Source organism: Anomaloglossus baeobatrachus, chromosome 10, assembly GCF_048569485.1.
Source record: "Anomaloglossus baeobatrachus isolate aAnoBae1 chromosome 10, aAnoBae1.hap1, whole genome shotgun sequence".
Classification (NCBI taxonomy): Eukaryota; Metazoa; Chordata; class Amphibia; order Anura; family Aromobatidae; genus Anomaloglossus; species Anomaloglossus baeobatrachus.
Window position 1 is genome coordinate 166,952,083 of NC_134362.1, and position 24,839 is coordinate 166,976,921.

General features: G+C 44.6%; 1 protein-coding gene across 8 annotated transcripts in view; it reads left to right on the forward strand.

Annotated features, from left to right (window-relative positions):
- LOC142254635 (5-hydroxytryptamine receptor 3A-like) overlaps positions 1-11,920 on the forward strand; it is a 99,700-nt gene extending 87,780 nt beyond the window's left edge. For all 8 annotated transcript variants that reach the window (XM_075325792.1, XM_075325795.1, XM_075325798.1 and 5 more), the window contains 3 exons: positions 1,041-1,248; positions 3,311-3,508; positions 10,353-11,920. In XM_075325792.1, the coding sequence (XP_075181907.1) occupies positions 1,041-1,248; positions 3,311-3,508; positions 10,353-10,630 (684 nt within the window). In that variant the 3' untranslated portion in view covers positions 10,631-11,920. The remainder of the gene's footprint in view (positions 1-1,040; positions 1,249-3,310; positions 3,509-10,352) is intronic.
- Positions 11,921-24,839: the final 12,919 nt, after the last annotated feature.

Genomic DNA, 24,839 nt, shown 5'->3' on the forward strand with positions numbered 1-24,839 from the left:
GTGGGAGTGGGAGACGCTGAAAGTGCGGTTGAAGGTATGAAGAGATCCAGGAGAGGGCAAGATCTCTGACACCGAGGGAAGAGAGGATCTGTAATAGGAGGGAGTGGTCGACAGTATTGAAGGCTGAGGACAGGTCTAGAAGTAGGAGTATAGAGAAGTGCTTGTTAGCTTTGGCAGTAAGTCATTTGTGATTTTAGTCAGGGCTGTTTCAGTGGAATGATGTGGACGGAAGCCGGACTGTAGGTTGTCAAAGAGAGAGTTGGATGAGGGGTGGGAAGAAAGTTCAGCATGGACGTGCTGTTCCAGGAGTTTTAAGGTGAATGGGAGTAATGATATGGGGCGATAGCTGGTAGTAGAGGTTGGATCGAGGGAAGGTTTCTTTAGGATAGGTGTGACTGTTGCTCTGCACTGTTTCTCATCAGCTCTCCACTTTGTGCCATATGGAGTAAGTCTGGATTCACACTTATAGTTCTCTCAAATATGCGATACAGAGCACACGGGTTAATACACTCGCACTTTCCTCTGCCATATTTGACTGAGATTTGATGAAGTCTCATCCACTTTGCTGTTACTGTAATGCTAATTTTTGACCTGGACACCCCAATAGTATCCACTATTTGCAATCATAGCCTAAAATTAGTTTACATTTTCTTTTGAAAAGTCTTCTTTAAATCTCTCAATGTAGATCCAGCCTATGACATGTAACTTAATATTTAGGAAAATCATAGCTAACACTGACCATTTGCAGACAGCAATACAAATGGGTAAAGTGATATCTTTAAGCTCTTGTACTTTCTGTACTTTTCAAACTTCACCCCCCCAAACCACATATCTGGGCATGCAGGTGTTTTAAAGCTAAATCTATCGACATCTTTATAGCTTCTATCTGTTGCTGCTTTCCTGAGCAATCAGCATTTTAAGTCACATGCAGTCTGGGACTTTCCAGCTCTATTAAGAACAGGTGGGACATTTGCATGCACAATCATTGTATGCTTGAGTAATATATATGCTACTAATTCTTCAATTATTCCAATCACTAGATCACAATGGAAAGAATTCCACAAAATTACGTTGTGAGCTTCATCTTGCCGATATGCTTCATGGTGTTGCTGGATATGGCGAGTATGTTCATTGAAATGCCGAAAAATGACCGTCTGGGCTTTAAGATCAGCATTGTGCTTGGATTCTCAGTGCTCCTTTTGATCCTGAATGACATTTTGCCTTTAACAGATAAACCTCCATTATTAGGTAAGATATAACCCTGTTTTGGTACCGTGGTTGGAGCTTTCTATACATCAGCTGTTCCTAATCTGGACAACTTTGAAGTCTACATCTCTATAGAGAGGTCAAAGGGTGAAAATCCCTGAGTTGTACTGTCCATCTGTTTTATTGAGCAACAGTTAGGGGTACTTTGCATACTATGACATTGCAAGCCGATGCTTGCGATGCTGAGCGCGATAGTCCCCGCCCCCGTCGCAGCTGCGATATCTTGTGATAGCTGCCGTAGCGAACATTATCGCTACGGCAGCTTCACATGCACTCACCTGCCCTGCGACGTCGCTCTGGCCGGCGAACCGCCTCCTTCCTAAGGGGGCGGGTCGTGCGGCGTCACAGTGACGTCACACGGCAGGCGGCCAATAGAAGCAGAGGGGCGGAGATGAGCGGGACGTAAACATCCCGCCCACCTCCTTCCTTCCGCATAGCCGGCGTGAGCTGCAGGACGCAGGTAGGAGATGTTCCTCGCTCCTGCGGCTTCACACACAGCGATGTGTGCTGCCGCAGGAACGAGGAACAACATCGTAACATCGGTCCTTCCGTAATTATGGAAATGAAAGACGCTACTCCGATGATACGATTTTGACGCTTTTGCACTCGTTAATCGTATCAAAAACGATTTACACACTCCGATATCGACAGCGACGCCGGATGTGCGTCACTTTCGATTTGACCCCACCGACATCGCAGCTGCGATGTCGTAGTGTGGAAAGTACCCCTTACGGTGCAGATGGTCGATGATGTTCATATCATGTCAGTAAACACATGCAAAAGAACAACCGTGTCTATATTATGCTTCCACTCTCCTGCTATACAAATGCATGGGTAGAATTCTCTATGCATCTGAAAGCACTTGCACTTTATGTGCAGGCCATGGCCTTACATGATATATAGTGATTAACATTTGGGCAATGCTTGTTACATTGCCTATGGGCGGCTTTGCACACTACGACATCGCAGGTGCGATGTCGGTGGGGTCAAATTGAAAGTGACGCACATCCGGCATCGCATGCGATATCGTAGTGTGTAAAGCCTTGATGATACGATTAACGAACGCAAAATCGTCGTAATCGTATCATCGTTGCAGCGTCGGCGTAATTCATAATTACGCTGACGCGACGGTCCGATGTTGTTCCTCGCTCCTGCGGCAGCACACATCGCTGTGTGTGAAGCCGCAGGAGCGAGGAACATCTCCTACCGGCGTCACTGCGGCTTCCGTAGGATATGCGGAAGGAAGGAGGTGGGTGGGATGTTTACATCCTGCTCATCTCCGCCCCTCCGCTCCTATTGGCCGCCTGCCGTGTGACGTCGCTGTGACGCCGCACGACCCGCCCCCTTAGGAAGGAGGCGGGTCGCCGGCCAGAGCGACGGTCGCAGGGCAGGTGAGTGCGTGTGAAGCTGGCGTAGCGATAGTTTTCGCTACGCCAGCTATCACACGATATCGTACCTGCGACGGGGGCAGGCACTATCGCGTGAGACATCGCAGCATCGGCCTGCGATGTCGCAACGTGCAAAGCCCGCCTATGACTATACTAATGACTGGTTATATAGGCATTGAGTTGAATAGTTGAGGCAATTAACTTGGAAGTTACTAAATCTTAGCTTGGTGGTTACACCACTAGACAGTGGCACCAAACTTGGCCGTTATACTTCAGAACCGAGGTATAAGCACATAAATCACATAGATGACTTTATATATTAGAGTCATTATTAGGCTTTTTTTTTACACAATATGCCAGACTATTAAGAGGTAATGCCTACATTGCTCTAAACTGTAAATATGTTAGCACCAACAACCATCTAATCACAAGACATACCGTTGTGCCTGGAAAAAGACACAATGTTGGAACCAGGATGGTTCCATCATCAGACCAATGATGTTTATGAAGAGATGCGGAGAAGAGGATATGCTGCGTTGCTGGTGTCTCAACAGATTGGGTTGTCAGAAAGCACTTGAGATAGTGTGGTAGATAATTCACCGTTATTTTTCAATGCGTTATGAAGTGTACTCATATCTGTAATGTGTCGTTAACAGGTATTTTTTGCATCTTATGTATGGCTGCCATGGTGGTCAGTATTCTGGAGTCCATATTGATGTCCCACATCCTGATGCTGTCTGAAAATAAAGCAGATGTCCCCTGTTGGGTAGAGATTGTCTTTGTTAAGTATCTATCAAGAATTCTATGTTTCAATAGACTTAAGGACTCAGATACGGAGACAATGCCGGATCCAGGTGAGTTTTATGAAAGGTATTCCTTAACATGAGGCAAGGTGGGAACTTCATGTGGAAAGATGAATAGTCAGCAGTGACCAGGTTTTCAGAACTTCTATGCTCCCAACTCATCCTCTGTTCCAACAATGTTTTACCTAGGCTTTATTCAACAGGTTTTCTGATTTGTGTGCTGTTTTAAAAAATGTACAAGACACGGGCCACGTACAGGACACAGGGCCATATACGCATGCATTTTTAATGGATATGTAAAAAATCTGCATGTTCTACTCTGATCTTTTCTTCCAACACACACTTAAGAGGCTTTATGAAAAATGGATGGATTTTTTGCAGACATAAAAACAGACACTGTGAATGTAGCTTTCATGCCTCAGTTTTAGGACCCAATCCAATGACCTCTTGCTGCATGGTCAGTTTTTTTTCCCTGCTGGACCACTGCCTGGTCGGTCCTTGCCCAACTGCTCATGATTCCCTTATCTTTGCTTTTCTTCCCTTGTTTTGTGTAAAAGCGGCGTCACACGCTACGATATATCGGGCGATATGTCGTCGGGGTCACGTCGGTAGTGACCCACATCCGACATTGTTCGAGATATCCACAACACCAAAGAGAAAGAGTCAAAAACACTACCTTCATGCAAAGACAGTAATTTATTAAACACTTATATAACAAACAATTAAAAACTTCAAGGTGTGCTGGTAAGGATACAAACAGAAGTGGAGCATGCCCACCATTGCTGGCACTAAATATATTGGGCAGAATAGCCTATAGCTGGGAATTATGTGTCATGAATGATAATCTATCAAAAAAGCACTCAGTGGTTACCTAGTAAAATACATACAGTGCAACGTAATGCAGAGATGTAATTACTGTTAGGCAGTCAGTAAATCCCAAAAAAATAGAGCAAACCGCTCACAGGTTGTATGAGGGAAGGGGACAAGGCACCACTTCCACTCCTGCCCAACTGGTGACCAAAAGAGACTTATATCAACATGAGGTTAAAGATAACACATACCCATAATAGCCAGTCAGCAAAGGTGATGCAGCTCCACGGACCCCGACGCGTTTCGCAAGGGCTTCTTCACAAGGGGGGGTCACCAAGGTGACCCCCCCTTGTGAAGAAGCCCTCGCGAAACGCGTAACCACTGAGTGCTTTTTTGATAGATTATCATTCATGACACATAATTCCCAGCTATAGGCTATTCTGCCCAATATATTTAGTGCCAGCAATGGTGGGCATGCTCCACTTCTGTTTGTATCCTTACCAGCACACCTTGAAGTTTTTAATTGTTTGTTATATAAGTGTTTAATAAATTACTGTCTTTGCATGAAGGTAGTGTTTTTGACTCTTTCTCTTTGGTGTTGTGCATATACTTATGGAGTCACTACCAGGGATTTTGTATCCTTTATGTCCTTTATAGGGGTTATGATGATCATTTGTGACCACCAGAAATCTCCCCCATATGGTTATGTTCAGATGTTGTTTATATTGTTCGAGATATCGTAGCGTGTGACAGCTACAAATGACTGTGAACGAGCAAAAATACCTTATCGTTGCTCGTTGACACGTTGTTCATTTTCATAAAGTCGTTCCTCCTTCTGCGCGCTGGTTGTTCGTCGTTCCAGAGGCAGCACACATCGCTCCGTGTGACACCCCGGGAACGTTTCTTTTACTTTCATTTATATATATATTCATATATTTCTTTTCCCCCCTTGGGTACTTGCTTTAAGTTTCCTCAACTTGAATCCCCCTCTACCTCTGCACACTTTCCCTCTCTTGGTGAACTGTGCATTGCAGCCTTCCCTCTGGTTCCTCAGGAGGAACAAGAAACCACTCGATGGCCTTTCAGAGAGTCAGATCCAATTGGTGTTTTTAGTTCTGTGGCTTGTGGTTTTCTAGTCTGTACAGGAACCATCATGCTGTGGGTGCGACTGCTGTGTTGTAGGCTTTATTTCTCCCTATTCCCATGTTGGTTTAGGTATGTACATAACAGTAGCTTTATTGATCAGTCCCACCATGCCATAACAACGTGAGACTGTTGAAGTATACTTAGGTTTTAGTCTTAAAACATCTTGGGAACCATAAATTAGAAACCACAACAGACCATAGTTACACCAGCTTTATTCAAGTTGGCGGAGGCTCATTGCACATACCCTTTGGTCTAGTGTTTCTTGGATCATCCTAAAATTCATAGATATTCTGGTGGATCCCTACTTTGAATACACATTGTACATACTGGAGAAGACATGACAGTACCAAGGGAAAAATAATTTAAAGAAGAATTTGTTTGCCATTTCCCAGGACATTCAAAATTACAATTTGTCTTGCATAAAGCAAACCCTCTTATGGCTATGTGGATGAAAACATAAAAAGTTATGATTCTTAAAACAGAGGGGGGATGGCGGAAGGTATACATTTCTTGAATCCCACAAAGTTCATTTTAATTATTAGATATTGGAATAATAATAATTTCCACAATTGGATGTGTTTAAAAAAAATGTTCCTGTGCTGAGATAATCTTATATATCTATACTGTGTAATGACCGTGTCTGACCGTACAGGGACATGGTCTGATCATACCACATCTCCTGGGTCGAGGAAGAAGTAAAAAAGTATACAAGCATTACAGCATGGGATTGTAATTTATTCTTTGGGTTTTTTTTAAAAACAGGCAGGGAATGTTTTATCTCACAAAAAGAATCAGCTGTGGTCCCATGTTGTAATGTCTGTATACGCTATTGCATGCTCCCCTGCACAGGAGATGTGGTATGATCAGACCATGTCCCTGTACAGTCAGACACGGCCATTACACAGTACATAGTAGGAGCACATACAACTGCATCTCAATAAATTAGAATATCCTCAAAAAGTGAATGTATTTCAGTAATTCAATACAAAAGGAGAAACACATATTATATAGAGTCATTACACACAGAGTGATCTATTCCTATATATTATATAGGGTCATTACACACAGAGGGATCTATTCCTATATATTATATAGAGTCACTCATTACACATAGAGGGAGCTATTCCTATATATTATATAGAGTCATTACACACAGAGGGATCTATTTCTATATATTATATAGAGTCATTACACACAGAGGGATCTATTCCTATATATTATATAGAGTCATTACACACAGAGGGATCTATTCCTATATATTATATAGAGTAATTACACACAGAGGGATCTATTTCTATATATTATATAGAGTCATTACACACAGAGGGATCTATTCCTATATATTATATAGAGTCATTACACACAGAGGGATCTATTCCTATATATTATATAGAGTAATTACACACAGAGGGATCTATTTCTATATATTATATAGAGTCATTACACACAGAGGGATCTATTTCTATATGTTATATAGAGTCATTACACACAGAATGATCTATTCCTATATATTATATAGTCATTATACACAGAGGGATCTATTTCTATATATTATATAGAGTCATTATACACAGAGGGATCTATTCCTATATATCATATAGAGTCATTACACACAGAGGGATCCATTTCAAGTGTTTATTTCTGTTAATGTTGATGATTATGGCTTACAGCCAATGAAAACCCAAAAGTCTTTATCTCAGAAAATTGAAATATTATATAAGACTACCTGAAAAAATGATTTTAAACTCAGAACTATTGGCACCTACTGAAAAGTCTGTACAGTAAATGCCTCAATACTTGGTCGGGCTCCTTTTGCATGAATTACTGCATTTATGCGGCGTGGCATGGAGGCGATCAGCTTGTGGCACTGCTGAGGTGTTATGGAAGCCCAGGTTGCTTTGATAGCAGCCTTCAGGTCGTCTGCATTGTTGGGTCTGATGTCTTTCATCTTCCTCTTGACAATACTCCATAGATTCTCTATGGGGTTTAGGTCAGGCGAGTTTGATGGCCAATCAAGCACAATGATACTGTGGTTAGTAAACCAGGTATTGGTACTTTTGGCAATGTGAACAGGTGCCACGTCCTGCTGGATAATGAAATTTCCATCTCCAAAAAGCTTGTCAGCAGAGAGAAGCATGAAGTGCTGTAAAATTTCCTGGTAGACGGCTGCGCTGACTTTGGTCTTGATAAAACACAGTGGAGCTACACCAGCAGATGACATGGCTCCCCAAACCATCACTGATTGTGGAAACTTCATAGTAGACCTCAAGCAGCTTGGATTGTGGCCTCCACTCTTCCTCCAGACTCTGGGACCACGATTTCCAAATTAAATGCAAAATTTACTTTCATCTGAAAACAACACTTTGGACCATGGAGCAGCAGTCCGGTTCTTTTTCTCCTTGGCCCAGGTAAAATGGTTCTGGCGTTTTCTATTGGTCATTAATGGCTTGACACAAGGAATGCGACACTTGTAGCCCATGTCCTGGATACAACTGTGTGTGGTGGCTCTTTAAGCACTGACTCCAGCAGCAGACCACGCCTTGTGAATCTCCACCAAATTTTTGAATGGTCATTTCTTAATCTTATCAAGGCTGCGGTTATCCCGGTTGCTTGTGCACCTATTTCTACCACAGTTTTTCCTTCCACTCAACTTTCCATTAATATGCATGGATACAGCACTCTGTGAACAGCCAGCTTCTTTAGCAATGACCTTTTGTGGCTTACCCTCCTTGTGGAGTGTGTCAGTGACTGCCTTCTGCACATTTGTCAAGTCAGCAGTCTTCCCCATGATTGTGTAGCCTACTGAACCAGACTAAGGGACCATTTTAAATGCTTTGCAGGTGTTTTGTGCTAATTATTCTAATTTTCTGAGATAATGACGTTTGGGTTTTCATTGGCTATAAGCCATAATCATCAACTTTAAAAGAAATAAACACTGTAAATAGATCACTCTATATAATATATAGGAATAGATCCCTCTGTGTGTAATGACTCTATATAATGTATAGGAATAGATCCCTCTGTGTGTAATGACTCAATATACCGTATTTATCGGACTATAAGACGCACCGGACTATAAGACGCACCCTGGTTTTAGAGGAGGAAAATAGGAAAATAAAATTTTAAGCAAAAAATGTGGTCATGACACACTGTTATGGGGCGAGGGTCTGCTGCTGACACTGTTATGGGGGTAATGTCCCCAAATTCTCTACTAAGGTGCCGCATCCTGGTAATGATCCTCCTGCCTTGTATATACAGTATATGTCCCTCATCCTGCTATATACCGTCATCCTGCCATATGGCCGCATCCTGCTATATACTGGCATATGGCCGCATCCTGCTATATAACCCATCATGGCATATGGCCCCATCCTGCTATATACCCCCATCCTGCTCATAATATACCCCCATCCTGCTCATATACCCCCATCCTGCTCACAATATACCCCCATCCTGCTGATATGCCCCCATCCTGCTGATATGCCCCCATCCTGCTCATATGCCCCCATTCTGCTAATATGCCCCCATCCTGCTCATATGACCCCATCCTGCTCATATACCCCCATCCTGCTCATATGACCCCATCCTGCTCATATGACCCCATCCTGCTCATATGACCCCATTCTGCTCATATGACCCCATCCTGCTGATATGCCCCCATCCTGCTCATAACATACCCCCATCCTGGTGTATGGCCGCATCCTGCGGCACATAAAAAAATAAACGTTCATACTCACCTCACCTTACCTCACTCCCTGCAGCATCGCTCGTCCTCCCGTCTGTGTCAGCGGCAGCACAGCTGAGTGGAGCCGTCCCCGTTACCCTGATACATCGTGATCATCTCCTGTGTCTGTGCCGGCGGCTGCGTGTGGACACGTGTGCACAGCGATGACGTCATCGCTGTGCGCGCCGCTAGTCTCCACCCAGCCGCCGGCACAGACACAGGAGATGATCGCGATGCAGCAGGGTAACTGGGACGGCTCCACTCAGTAGCGCTGTCGCTGACACAGACGGGAGGACGAGCGATGCTGCAGGGGAACGGTGAGTACTGTACACTGATTCACTGCTCCCCGCGCTGATGATGATGCGCGGGGAGCAGTGAATACAGCTGCTCATGATCACTCCAGGCCGTAGTTGCCAGGGGTGATTATGCGAACCGGCTGTTTATCTTCCGCCCATCATCCCGCCCACCTGTCAGTACCTGCTTCAGCGCTGAGGGATGATGGGCGGGGGATGGGCGTGCATATTAAATGAGTGGGTCCTCGTGGTCACAGCAGGCTGCTACAGCCTGCTCGTGCCCCCGATGACCCGCTCCACCGCAGCACCCACATTCCCGCAGCCACATTCAGACCATAAGACGCACCCCCCACTTTCCTCCAACATTTGGGGGGAAAAAAGTGCGTCTTATGGTCCGAAAAATACGGTAATGTATAGAAATAGATCACTGTGTGTGTAATAACTCTATAAAATGTATAGGAATAGATCCCTATGTGTAATGACTTTATATAATATATAGGAATAGATCTCTCTGTGTGTAATGACTCTATATAATATATAGGAATATATCCCTATGTGTGTAATGACTCTATATAATATATAGGAATATATCCCTCTGTGTGTAATGACTCTATATAATATATAGGAATAGATCCCTCTGTGTGTAATGACTCTATATATATGTGTTTCCCTTTTTGTATTGAATTACTGAAATAAATTAACTTTTTGAGAATATTCTAATTTATTGAGATGCACTTGTATATAGGATTATCTCAGCACAGGAACATTTTTTTTTTTTAAACACATCCATTTGGGGAACTTATTATTCCAAGATCCATTGACTAAAATCAACTTTAAAATTAACTTTGTTTTTGGGAGAACCCCTTTAAGGGGTTATTGAACAGTGTAACAATCTGTCTCTTATTTTATACTGTTTTATCAGATGCCAATGTTAAGAAAGCAGAAGCAAAGTTCAAGAATATGTTGGAGAAAATAGAGTCAGCAGCTACAAATGAGGAAACCGAGAAAGTGATTCAGCTGAAGAACTTATTGCTAATTATTGTAGTCATTCAAAACTTAATAGATGCCAAGAGGAAACCTAAAAAATTCTGCACAGCATGGAGCATTACTGCCAATGTTATAGACCACTTGTTTTTCATACTATATGTACTTTTTGAAATAGCACTATGTATTTCTGTGGCTCTCATTTGGGCACATTAGCATTATTTCAACATGATTTAATTTTAAAAGTTGGTAAAATACCCTGTTTCCACAAAAATAAGACCTTCCCCAAAAATAAGCCCTAGTAGGATTTTTGGGACTTTTTTTGAATATGCTTAAAATATAAGCCCTACTCCAAAAATGAGTCCTAGTTGTGGTTCCATAAAGATGTATCCAAGCAGCTACCAAAGTTAAAGAATACAGCAGAACGCCTCACCAAAGAAAGTAGACATGGCCAAAAGAAAGTAGACACCACCCAAAACAAAGCAGACTCCCCTAAACAAAGCAGACACCCCAAAACAAAGCAGACAACCCCCTAAAAAAAATCACACTCATCATATCTAAAACAATTACATTTGGCAATTGCCGATGGTGGATGGGCTCTCATACAGAGATCAGCATCGCTGTCAAGTCCCTTTACATTCCAGCTGCATCGCACTGCAGCTCTTACAAACAAACCGGGTACCAGTATCACTCTGCACAAGTGATAGTGCTTCTAGTCACCAGGGGGCGCCAACAGTTGTAGAACACAGAAGGACCTGACAATGATGTAGATTTGTATGTGAGAGCCCATTCACTTGCCAACTTTAATTGTTTGGGGCCTGGTAAGAGCAATTTGTTTTAGGGGCTGTTTGTTTTATTTTGGGGTTAAACTTAGCAGTAAATAGAGAATAATAAATTTAAGCAGATGATTTAAACCTTTGTAAATAATGTATATAACCACCACTATAGGACTAGTACTGCAAGGGGTTAATAGGAGCAGTGTGATTGTTCTCGTACCCATTCGACTTGAGTAACCAGTATAATGGAAGTCAATACGGAACTCAATCATTTTTGGCCTGACTACGCCAGTTGCTAAACCTTCTGAGGACCCCCTGCACGCACACTGATGAAGGTCTTTGACCGAAATGTCTGTGCTTTTTCTGGTCCTACAAGTTCCTCTCAATAAAAGACCACTATTCACATTTATCTTGAGTGCCAAGTTTCTACATCTACTTGAGACGGTTTTGGACCCTACTTGAACACCACCCCAGAAGTGTATCTTCTCTTTGGGGTCATCTGAAGGCAATTGTCTATGCTGTGAAGATACAAGATGTGCAGCATCTGAAACAATGGATACCGGAAGCATGTGCTAGCATTTCTTCTCCGGTGTTTCTATCAGTGTGTCAAGAGTGGGAAAAGAGGGTTGCATTGACAATCCAACATAATGGGCAGCACAATGAACACATTTTATAAGTGGTCATAAAATTGTAAATAACTAATAAACGAATAAAGTTACATTAAAACCAAGCACGCCATTGTTTTTCTTGTGAAATTCTCAATATGTTTGATGTGCTACATGATCCTCTTCCCATTGGAAAAAGTAAAGATGGATCCAAAATGGCCAACTTCAAAATGGCCGCCATGGTCACCACCCATCTTGAAAAGTTTCCCCCTCCCATATCCTAATTAGCCACGAACAGGAAGTTGATATCACCAACCATTCCCATTTTATTTAGGTGTATCCATATAAATGGCCCACCCTGTAGTATATATTATGTGTATGTCTATGTAAATAACATAAATGGGGCAAGTTTAAGAGTATATTACTAGAATCCTGTAGAAAACTTATTCTCTATGGTAATAAAATCTCCAGAAATAAAAAGAAACCACTATGGATAAATAAGACAGTACAAACTATAATAAGGCAAAAACAAAGGGTATTCAAAATATTGAAGGCTGAGAATACAGAAGTAGCATTTCAGGAGTATAAAGAATGAATCTCAATAGCAAATCTAAAAAAGAAATCAAGCCATCAAAATTAGCTACTAAAACATAAAATCGAAAAAGATATTACATTAAATCTCCAAAATGTTTATAAATACATCAATCGCAAAACGAAACCAAATGATGGTATCAGCTTCTTAAAAGACAATAACAGGATAATTATTGAGGACAAAGAAAAGGCTGAGATATTACACAGGCACTTTTCATCTGCTCACCAGTGAACTAATTGTGCCAGGGATCATTCTACAAGGCAAAAATCAAAGTTTATCACTTGATATAACTAATTTAACACAAAAAGAATTATGCCTGCATCTAAGTAAATTAAACATGGAAAAACCTCCATGGCCAGATGACAATTATCCAAGGATATTGAGGGAATTGACCTCAGCAATTGACAGCATTCTGTATCTCATTTTCTTAGACTCTGTAGTAACAGATATTTAAGAAAGGTAAGAAGGTGAATCAAGTCAACTACCGTCCAGTAAGTCTGACATCAGTAGTGTGCAAACTTTTTTAAAGCATTTTAAGAGATGATATCCAAATATTTATTGCAGAGAATAATACAGTACCTGAAAACCTGCATGGATTCACAAAAGATAAATCGTAACTAACCAACATCCTTAGTTTATTTGAGGAGGTAAGTACAAATCTGGATCTACAGTAGGTAGTGAGACTGATGCGATTTATGTAGACTTTTCAAAGGCATTTCATACTGGACCACATAACAGTCTTATAATGAAGCTCCAGAATCAGGGATTAGGGGAAATTATATGCAGATGGGTAAGGAATTGGCTAAAAAATAGGAAACAAAGAGTAGTCATAAATGGTACATTCTCTAATTGGGCTACAGTCGGCAGTTGGGACCACAGGGATCTGTACTGGGAGCAGTGGGGACCCCAAGAATTTTTGCTGGGCCAATTTTTTTTAATCTCTTTATTAATGACCTTGTGGATGGGATTGAGAGTAAAGTGTCAGTCTTCACTGACGATACCAAACTATATAGGAAGTTAAAAACTGAGCTTGATAGTACAATATTATAAAACGATCTGGATAATATGTCAGAATGAGCAGACACTTGGCAAATGAGATTTAAGGATGAAAAATATAGAGCAATGCATCTAGGACAGAGTAATCCTATAGCTGTTGTGAGGTAGCGACCACCAATGTTGTGGATGGTCACAGTGGAGAAGGATCCCCCTGTGATATTGAACTGAAGGTGTGACGGTGGGACTTGTAGTTCCACAGAACTTGGGTTGTAATTAAGGGTTAGGTTCCCTTTAAACTGTGACCAGTGTGATGGACAGAGCTGGAGAATCACATACCTCCACCTGTGGGTGTATCCGGTTGGGTTTTAAGAGACTGTTAGTTTTAGAAACAGGGGGAAGCCTGAGAGTGCTGCACATGGAGGATGTGTGCTGGAGATCTCAGTCTGTGTGAAGACTGAAGAGAGACTCCTGGAAATCAGTCCAGGTGAGGGCTGGGGAAAAATACTGCAGCCTGGCTGGAGAGGGCTGGTGGCTGCAGGAAGCAACCACAGTGACTTGTGTTCGCTGGCTGGAGCCAGAGTGTGGAGAATCCACTATGGACACTTAATTGGACTGGAAGCCCACGGTATGTGGATGTTATATTTTCCTTTAAGCCAGGAGAGACTTCATTGTGTTTTGGAAGGGCAGTTTATGTTGGTTACTAATAAACTGCTGCATTTTTTAGAGAGACTGTGTTGCCTGTGTATGCCTAAGCTACCCTGCACCGCTGCAAGCGAGTAAAACCCCCGGGTTGCGGTAAGCAACGTTCACATATGGTGCTAGATAGCGGGCAGCAATCCAGGCAGCACGTCTAGCAACTGCAGAGGTGTTGTTCCTGTGGATCAGCCGGGTCCACGAAGGTTGTTTTTTTTTTTTTTTTCTGCTGTCTACACACTGCAAGGAAGTGTTGCCTGTGGATTGGCGGGTCCACGAAAACAATATTCGAAGCTGTCTGCAGTGGATCGGCGGGTCCACGGAAATCGTGTTGGCGCACTCAAGCAGCTGGCGGTGGATCGGTGGGTCCACGAACAGGGACAGCGTACTCCAGCTGCTGGCGGTGAATCTGCGGGTCTGCGGGGTTCCGTGCTGCAGTGGCGAGAGACCAGTGACTGGAGGTTCCAGGCCAACCCAGAATTGCGGGGCCCTGTTTGGTGAGCAGTGATACACCACAGGCTGGAGATCCTGGTTGTACGAGCGGTACAACCTGGAAAGGTTAGTGGTTCTCTAACCCCCCCCCCTCTTTAGACCACCGGGTATTACCCATTGGAGCGCCCCTCCTGTTTGTTTTCTTGTTTCAGCATGGAGGGCGCACAAATGGATGCTATGGAGGAGCTGTACCAGTTCCTTGTGCGTGGACAGCAGGAGCCGTCAGTGCGCACTGATGTGGCAGCAGTGGACCAGTTGATGAACTCCCTTCTGGGGCCAATACGAACACAGGGTGCCCAGCGAGATAAAGGGGAACTGTGTGAATTCGGGTCTAAAGACACTGCAAGGAAGCCACAGAAACCCCAAAAGGAGGCGGAGTCCCAGAAAGGGGTGGTTAGCCAAAAGGGGACAGAGGCCCGGAAAGGGGTAGTCGCTCAAAAGGGGGCGGAGTCCCGGAAAGGGGCGGTTACCCAAACGGGGACAGAGGCCCGGAAAGGGGTGGTTACCCAAAAGGGGGCGGGGTCCCAGAAAACGGTGGTGACATGAAAAGGGGCGGAGCATCCCAAATCCGAAGGTGTAGTGGCACCAATGGACAGTAGCCAAGGACAATGGTGTTCATGCTATTCGTGTCCGGTCTGCGGTACAGACTGCCCGGCTGACGAGAAGTCACGTCTGTGTTCTGTGGAAGTTGATGGCAAATGTGTGACTGGGCTGGTAGACTCGGTGAGCTTGGTGTCCCTGGTGAGGGCCACGCTCGATACCTACCCGATTCTTGGAAGGATAGAAGCCCGCTGCAGACATGGGAACATTGGAGAGTATCCACGGTCCCGAGTGGTCGTTGAGACGGATGGGGTGTTTGGATCCGTTAATGTTGGGGTAGTGCCTGACTTACCGCATCCCATTATAATAGGCCGGGACTTTAATTTTTTTGAGGACTTGTGGTCGATGGCAGAAATGGTCAGCTGCTTGTGTAAAAGCCGGAAAGGCTCAAAGGAAGCCCTATCACAGCGGGAGGCTGAAAGTGTTCCTAGTAGTATGATATTGTGTAATAAGGGGAAGACCGTTAAAAATGGGAGAGCTCCAGACAGGGGGTTCAACACTTGGTTAAGTGGGGGCTTGTTAGTCCAGGACACCAGGGGGAGTGACACTGACTCTAGTAACCTGACGACTGAGTACAGTGAGGTACAGACAGTTGAGAAAGATAAAATCTCCTCTCGACGCCGAAGACGTAATAAGCGCCGAGGGGTAGTGCAATGTATATCGTCTGAGTGGGGAGAGAAGGTTGAGGAAGGCACGTTGACAGTAGCAACCGCTAATGTAGAGTCAGACAGTGAAATCCTGAAAAAGAAAGAGTCAGAAACTGAACAGACACACTGTAACGACAGAAATCAGCAGGGTGAAAGTGCAAAAATGGAGCCGACCAAAACAGTATTGGTGATGTCCCCTATGATTTCCTGGTGTGAAGCTGATGGTCTGTTGAGTGAAAACACTATAGGAGAAGAAATCCTGGAGGCTGTTGGTGGAGGAAAAATCCACAAAGGTCATGGTGAGCAGACCAGTGATCCACCCAGTGCTGGGGTGAATAATAGTGCAAACGGCACAAAAGCTGTTGTAGACCCCAGAGAATCTGAGGTTGAAGGTATGGAGTGCAAGAAAGCCTCTGAAGTTGCAGAGAATCAAGAGGAAATTGAGGGAGATGCTGCAGAGTCCCAAGAGATGGCTGAAGCTGCAGAAATTGAGAGAACCCTTAAAGTAGGGAAATCTAGCCCAGAAGTCCCATCAGCAGCTGAGAGCTTAACTGAACTTGCTGGTAAGACCAAGATGGAGGCCATAAAGATGGACTTGGTACAGAAGATTGAGAATCTTGAGGCCAAAGATGAGGAAAAATTCAAAGGCTCTGAGGCTATGGAATAACCTGAGGAGAATGCAACTCCAAAGGTGGAGCCTGTGATAAGAAAAGAGGATGGATATGGAAGACCCAAGGAACGGTCCGATGGCCTTACAGGTAAAGAAATTCGGCCAGTCTTTACGTGCATGGTAGAAGTCCCTGCAGACTTGAGAAAAGCCTGTGCCAGTGAGGCGGTACATGAAAAATTCAAGACGGCCGTAGGAGCCTATAAAGTGTACTTTGTCCCAGAGTCTTGTCGGTTGCTGGTGTGCTCTGTAAGTGATGTGACAAAGAAGCGGGTGGCTATCCTGAGTGGCATGCACCTACAGTGTCTTCGCACGAAGTGGCTCATCTCTACAAAGATGGAAGAAGACACCAGACGATTGGAGCATATGAAACGGCTCACCGCAGCGTTTCAGGAAGTGGTGGTTGTGAAGAAACCATTAATTAGGCTTGCAATAAGAGCGCTGAGAAGTAACATTCAGCAAGCCAGGAAGGTTCCAGGTATTACAGCTATTGAATTGGAAAAAAACAGTGGAACATTCCGAATCTATGGGAAAACTGCAGGAGCAGTCAAGACAGCTCGGAAGTTGTTGGAGTTTGTGGAGGAGGTCACACAAGTGCCCAGAGAACTGGTTAAGAAGCTGATTGGAAGAAATGGAAGAGTCATGCAGGAGATGGTTGACAAGTCCGGTGTGACGAGAGTAAGAATTAATATTCATAATGAAGCCAAGATACTCTGTGAAGTCGGTATGGTTCCATGTGTCATTGTGGGAACAAAGGAGTGTGTTGAAAATGTACGAGTCCTCCTAGAGTACCGCCTGGGTTACCTGGAAGAACTAAGGCAGTTGAACCTAAAAAGGCAGAATATTGCAGAACAACTCCATCAAGTGGGTATGAGGTGGAGACCGCTTTCAGGCTGGGGCCAGGAGAAGGGTTGCCCACCTGATAAAGGTGTTGCTTCAGTTGGCACAGAAAGTAGGTCCTATAATGAAAGGAACCAAGGTCATGGAAGACCTAACTACACTTTGGGCTATAGCATAGACTCTGAATGGTCCAAGTCCTCTACTCTAAACTCCAAAGGAATGGATGAAGGGAGTGATGTATCTAAAGCGAAGGATGGTCTTGAAAGAACACACCAACAGAGCGATGACAACCGAAGACGCCATGGCAGAACAAGCCATAGTATATCTGCAAAAAGAGAATGCAGACGGTCTAGATATAGCAGATCGTCTATCCGCTCAGTGCTGAGGTGCCCAGACAGTAGCCCTTCTAGTGGATTAGATAGCTCAGAGTCAGACCAGACAGTAGTTTCGACTGGAAGAGACTTTCGCTACTACACTAGCCGTTGGAGACAGTCATGGAGAGATAGGTCTGACCAGGGGGGCGTACCTGACAAGGAGGTTGACTGAGACGAGTCTGGTGACAATGACCGACTTTCTGTCAGGAGCTAAAGCTCAAATTTATCAGAGAGGGCCCTCTCAACTTGTAGGGCAAGGTAACACTAATGCCCTGTCTCAGGGCCCCTGTGGGTTATCAAATGTTCAACCCTACAAGTTTGAACAGAGGGGGGGGATATGTGAGGTAGCGACCACCAATGTTGTGGATGGTCGCAGTGGAGAAGGATCCCCCTGTGATATTGAACTGAAGGTGTGACGGTGGGACTTGTAGTTCCACAGAACTTGGGTTGTAATTAAGGGTTAGGTTCCCTTTAAACTGTGACCAGTGTGATGGACAGAGCTGGAGAATCACATACCTCCACCTGTGGGTGTATCCGGTTGGGTTTTAAGAGACTGTTAGTTTTAGAAACAGGGGGAAGCCTGAGAGTGCTGCACATGGAGGATGTGTGCTGGAGATCTCAGTCTGTGTGAAGACTGAAGAGAGACTCCTGGAAATCAGTCCCGGTGATGACTGGGGAAAAATACTGCAGCCTGGCTGGAGCGTGCTGGAGGCTGCAGGAAGCAACCACAGTGACTTGTGTTCGCTGGCTGGAGCCAGAGTGTGGAGAATCCACTATGGACACTTAATTGGACTGGAAGCCCACGGTATGTGGATGTTATATTTTCCTTTAAGCCAGGAGAGGCTTCATTGTGTTTTGGAAGGGCAGTTTATGTTGGTTACTAATAAACTGCTGCATTTTTGAGAGAGACTGTGTTGCCTGTGTATGCCTAAGCTACCCTGCACCACTGCAAGCGAGTAAAACCCCAGGGTTGCGGTAAGCAACGTTCACACTGTGTATACATTATATGGAAGTAACTCGGGACTACAGAACAGGAGAAGAACTTGGGGATTCCGGTTACAAGTAAGCTGAGCAACAGCATTCAATGTCAGGCAGCAGCTGCAAAAGCACATAAGATTTCAGGGTGCATAAAAAGACATATTAGATCCTGTGATCCCAAAGTGAGATACATGTCTATGTATATAGATATATATCTACAGTCCCTGTCAAAAGTTTTGTCGCTTATCCATGTTATGTAAATAAAAGCTTATAACCTGACTTTAAATTCATCCATTGGTTTCATAAATTACTCTTTCGAAAGCTGAAACCCTCCCAAATTTGGTTTACGTTATGACAATAAAGTTGCTGCAAAGCTGAAATACAGTATTGATCATTTAATGAACACAGAAAGGTCAGATTTTGGCAAGACAAACGTTTTGTCATCCACAGAAAGTAATGGGAAATTCAAACAAATAATTACGTTCTAATACAAAGATAAGTTGCATAACATTGGTGAATGAAGTTGTGGTGCTATTAGAGCCATATTTAATATTTTGTGTGACTTCCATGAGCTTGCAGGACTGCATCCATGCGGTTCAACAATGATTCATACAAAGTATTGATGAAGTCATCAGGAATAGCAAAGAATGCAGTTTTACATGCCTCCCAGATGATGGTTTTGTCTTCCAATCTTCCTCTTTCATCCTACCCCAAACCTGCTCAATGATGTTTATGTCTGGTCACTGGGCTGGCCAGTCCTTGAGCACCTTGATCTTCTTTGCCAGGAGGAACTTTGTTGTAGAGATGGATGTATGAGATGGAGCACCATGCTGCTGCAGAACTTGACCCCTTTTATGATTGGGAATATAAGAGCTAGCTAATACTTCTTGAAATTTTAGGCAATTGATATTGACATCCACCTTGCAAATGTTTTGCACACCCCCATACTGAATGTAACCCCAGACCATGATCTTTCCGCCACCAAACTTAACTGTTTTCTGGATCCATACGGGCTTCAGTAGGTCTCCTGCAGTATTTGCGGTGGCTGTGGTGTAATTCAACTGAAGATTCATCAGAGAAATCCAACTTCTGCCACTTTTCCAGCATCCATCTGTTTAGCAGGCTGTGGGACTTGGCAAATGCCACATGGTTTTTTAATTGCCTTTTGTTTAGTGCTGGCTTCTGGCACTGATTCGATCATGGAGGCCATTTCGAGACAGAATCCTACAAATTGGTATAGTTGACACAGGGACTTGAGGTGACCAGGCCTTTTGGAGCTCTGCTGCAGTGGTAGAGGGGCTGGCTTTGGATTTTCTAACCAACAAACGTTCCTCCTGAGAAGTTGTCTTGCGGGGTCTGCCGGACCACAGCTTGTCAAAAATATCTCCAGTCTCTTCAAATCATTTTTTAATTCTTTGTACTTGAGGCTGAGACACATTAAAGGTGCCAGCCACCTCTGCAGTGGAACTGGTCTTAAGCTTCTTGATAATCAAGGCTTTGGTCACAGGGTGGATTTTTGCCATGTTGTCGGAGGTCAAGTTGCAGTTCAACTGAAGGTCTAGGGTGCTGAGTTTCTTTTTTATATGCACCCACTAATTAACCGATTATTTAGTGAGCAAAGGGGATGATGTAAACTAGGATTGGGTGCATTATACGACAAAACGATAAAAATGTTGTCTTGCCAAAATCTGACCTTTCTGTGTTCATTAACCCTAGAATGCATACTTGGGGCCTCGCAGGCCTGCTAGGTTACTTGTTTTCTATTGTAGATGTCTATGGTTGCACGTTCTAGGGTTAAATCATCAATATTTCAGCTTTGCAGCAACTTTATTTTCATAACCTAAACCAAATTTGGGAGGGTTTCAGCTTTCAAAAGAGTAATTTATAAAACCAATGGATGAATTTAAAGTCAGGTTATAAGCTTTTATTTACATAACATGGATAGGCAACAGAACTTTTGTCAGGGACTGTATATGATTTCATATATATTTATATTGGGTAGAATAAGTATTTGATACACTGCTGATTTAGCAAGTTTTCCCACCTAAAAAGAATGGAGAGGTCTGTAGTTTTTATCTTAGGTACACTTCAACTGTGACAGGTGGAATCTAAAATAAAAAATCACATTGTATGATTTTTACATAATTAATTTGCATTTTATTTCATGAGGAAGAGTATTTGATACAATAGAAAAACAGAACTTAATATTTGGTAGAAACCTTTGTTTGCCATTACAGAGGTCAGATGTAGAGATGAGCGGTGTTCGAATTGAACCGTTCGCCAATTTCAAATTCGAGTTGTTTTGGGCGGTGTTCGAGTCGTTCGACAAACTCGAACGATTTCCTTAACATTCGACCGTTCGAGTTACCGTTCGATAACTGTTCGATCACCAAAAGCGTAGCTAGTTACTAGCTGGCTTTTCACTGTAATACTGTCAGTCACTGTTTATATTATCAAAATTCAGCGTATAGTGTGTGGGGGGACGGGGTTTAGATCAGTGCTGCTGAGTGCTGAAAGAATGGCGATCGCCATTTTTTTTTTCTAACCACGCATACAGTGGGGCAGGCCAGGCTGTCAGCCAGTCACAGATACACACACACAGCAAAGTGGATTTTTGCCAGACAACCAAGGGCATATTTCATTGGCTGTGCATGTCACATGTCCTTGCCCTATAAGAACCAGCCATTTTCCCCATTGCCGCCATTATCTCAGTGCTGCGGGTGTGTGTCAGTCACCGCTCCCGCTGCTGCTGCTGTGGGCGCTATACATTTATACAGTGCAATCTACATATCGGTTTAGGGATTAGGGACTACTTGTGATTTCAGCCCTTTTCAGGGCTAGATTAGAGCAGTTCATAGCCATTTTTGCTAGGCAGGTCTCTGCCAGCGCTGTGCAAGGGTTTTTCACTGCGTCTGTCTAAATTAGCTCAGACAATTCCTTGGGGCATAGTATCAGTGTGTGTAATAGTCAGTGACGCACCACTGCTGTCAAGAAAGCTACCCCACCTCTCCATTTCTACTAGCCAATTTTTAACTGCAGGTAGTCCAGGCAATTCTTTCGGGCATAGTATCTGTTACGGGGGGCTGTCTGATAATAACCGAAAGGAGTATCAGACAGTCAGGGTCCACCGTGCAAAGACTTTGCTGCAGACTATGGCAGAGTGCAATACCTCTGTTAACTCACAGAAGGATATAATAAGTAAGTAAAGCAATTCCTCCCTTACTTGGAGGGTGTGTGGAATGATCTCTGTTAATAATCACAGAGACAAAGGCAATGTGTGCGAAATGGCACCTACCTAGGTCCGCTCTTCTAGTGGTGCAAAAGAGACGAACAGCAGCGTAAGCCGCACAAAGCTCCTACCTGCGTTCGCTCCACTAGTGTGCGAGGACACGAACCACTAGATATGGCACCTGCCTAGGTCCGCTCTTCTAGTGGTGCAAAAGAGACGGACAGCAGCATAAGCCGCACAAAGCTCCTACCTCTGTTCGCTCCCCTAGTGTGCGAGGATACGAACAACTGCCAGACGCAGTATAAGGAACGTTACCCTAGCGGCAACGTCCACCTACGAGTAGAATCACAAGGCCCAGCCAGACCATGTGCCTCAGGCACCTGCCTATGTCCGCTCCCCTAAGAGGTAAGGATACGGACAGCAGCCGAAGCTGTAAGGTATAAGAACGCTACCCTGCCGGTAGCGCTCACCTAGCATAGACAGAGGAATGCCTAGAGGAACGCGCACAGAGCGTCTACTCATATGCATGAACCAAGAGGACTGAGCACCATGCGGCGTGTGTCAGGGTCTTATATAGACTCTGTGCCTCATCCAAGATGGAGGACACCAGAGCCAATCCGCTGCCAGAACGACAGGAGTGACATCATGCTGGCCTATCACCGAGCAAGACGTCACAAGCACATGACCAGCGACCAATCGGCATAGAAGGTGTCAGAGACATGTGACCTCGTGTCAGCGATGATGTCACCCGCACATGTGCAATGGCTCCAAGATTGGACTTAGTCTCCAGCGCTCGCACATGTGCAGTAGCAAGAAATCTGGACTTAGTCTCCAGCGCTCGCACATGTGCAGTAGCAAGAAATCTGGACATAGTCTCCAGTGCTCGCAGCAACCATAACAGTACCTCCCCCTCAAGGGCCCCCCTCCCGGCAACGCAGGTAATCGGCAACTAAGTCGGGAGCATGGACAGCCTCCTCAGGCTCCCAAGAGCGATGTTCCGGGCCATAGCCCTCCCAATCTATCAAGAAGAACCTGCGCCCTCTAACCATCTTAGAACCAACTATGGCTCGTACCTCATAGCTAGAGCGAGAGGAATCAGAGGCAGGAGAGTGCACTTCACGAGCGTGAGGTAAAATAGCCGGCTTTAGCAGTGAGACATGGAATTTGTCATGAATCCTAAGATGGACAGGTAACTTCAATTGATAGACTACAGGATTTACCTGTCGAAGAACCTCATAAGGACCCAGGAAGCGAGGAGCAAATTTGACAGAGCTCACTCTAAGTCTCACGTGTTTTGCAGAGAGCCACACAAAGTCCCCTGGAGAAAAGACAGGAGCCGGGCGACGAAACCGATCGGACACCGTCTTCATACGGTCCTTAGCTGCTTGGATCGACTCTTGAGTCCGATCCCAAACCTCTCTGGCATTAGTTGCCCAGTCGGCCACAAGAGGAGGAGGTGCAGCAGCGGGAAACGGTACCGGTACCCTAGGGTGTTGCCCATTATTGAGTATGAACGGTGTCTGCCCAGTGGCCTCAGCCAGCGAATTGTTAAGGGCAAATTCTGCCCAGGGTAGGAGGGAGGACCAGTTATCGTGGTTCTCAGCAACAAAGTGTCGAAGGTATATAATCATAGATTGATTGGTACGTTCAACCAAACCATTAGTCTCCGGATGGTATGCCGAAGAGAGATTCAACTCAATTTGCAGAAGGCTACAAAGATCTCGCCAGAAACGGGAAGTAAATTGCGGGCCTCTATCACAAATGATACGATCTGGCATCCCGTGAAGCCTAAAGACATGCTTGTGGAATAGTTTGGCTAGTACCCGGGAAGATGGGATTCTCGATAACGGTACGAGATGAACCATCCGGGAGAAATGGTCCGTAATGACCCACACAAATCTATGTCCCTGTGAACATGGAAGATCACCCACAAAGTCCATGCCTACCACCTCCCATGGTCTATCTGGCACTGGTAAAGGATGCAAGAGCCCAGCCGGTCTCTGCCGTAATGGACGGTTGCGAGCACACGAGTAGCAGGAACCGACATATCTCTTGACGTGGCTGGCTAAGTGTGGCCACCAATACCACCTCTCCAGTAACTCTCGTGTCCGCCTAATACCAAAATGCCCACCCACCTTTGAGGTGTGGGCCCATGACAGTATATCATTCTGTCGATCAGGCGGAACAAAGGTCTTGCCCGGTGGGATTTGGTCTAACGTCACAGGGGAGAGCGTATGAAAAACCCTGGAGGGAAGGATAAGACGAGGTTCGTCAATCTCTTCCTGGGTAGAAAGCATAGAGCGAGACAGGGCGTCTGCCTTGTTATTCTTACTCCCAGACAGATAGTTGATGGAGAAGTGAAAGCGGGAGAAAAACAAGGACCAGCGGGCTTGGCGAGGATTCAGACGCTGAGCGGTTTGTAAGTACGTCAGATTCTTATGGTCTGTATAGACCTGGAAAGGATGTTTCGCTCCTTCCAGCAAGTGACGCCACTCCTCCAAGGCTAATCTCAAGGCGAGCAGTTCCCTATCCCCAATGGTATAATTTCTCTCTGCCGGTGAAAAGGTTTTAGCAAAGAAGAAACACGGCCTTTTTCTACCTGCACCGTTCTTTTGATACAAGACCGCACCAGCACCCACTGAAGAGGCATCAACCTCTAAGAGGAAGGGCTTATTCTCATCGGGTCTTTGAAGAACGGGAGCAGTTGAAAAGTGTCTTTTTACTGCCTCAAAAGCCTGAGATGTCTCAGTAGACCAGGCTTTGGGATTAGCACCTTTCTTAGTCAAGGCCACCAAAGGGGCCACCAAAGTAGAAAAATGGGGTATGAACTGCCTGTAATAATTTATGAATCCTAAGAAGCGTTGCACCGCCTTCAAGGAATGAGGTTCGGACCATTGCAGGACAGCAGAGAGCTTCGCAGGATCCATAGCCAGACC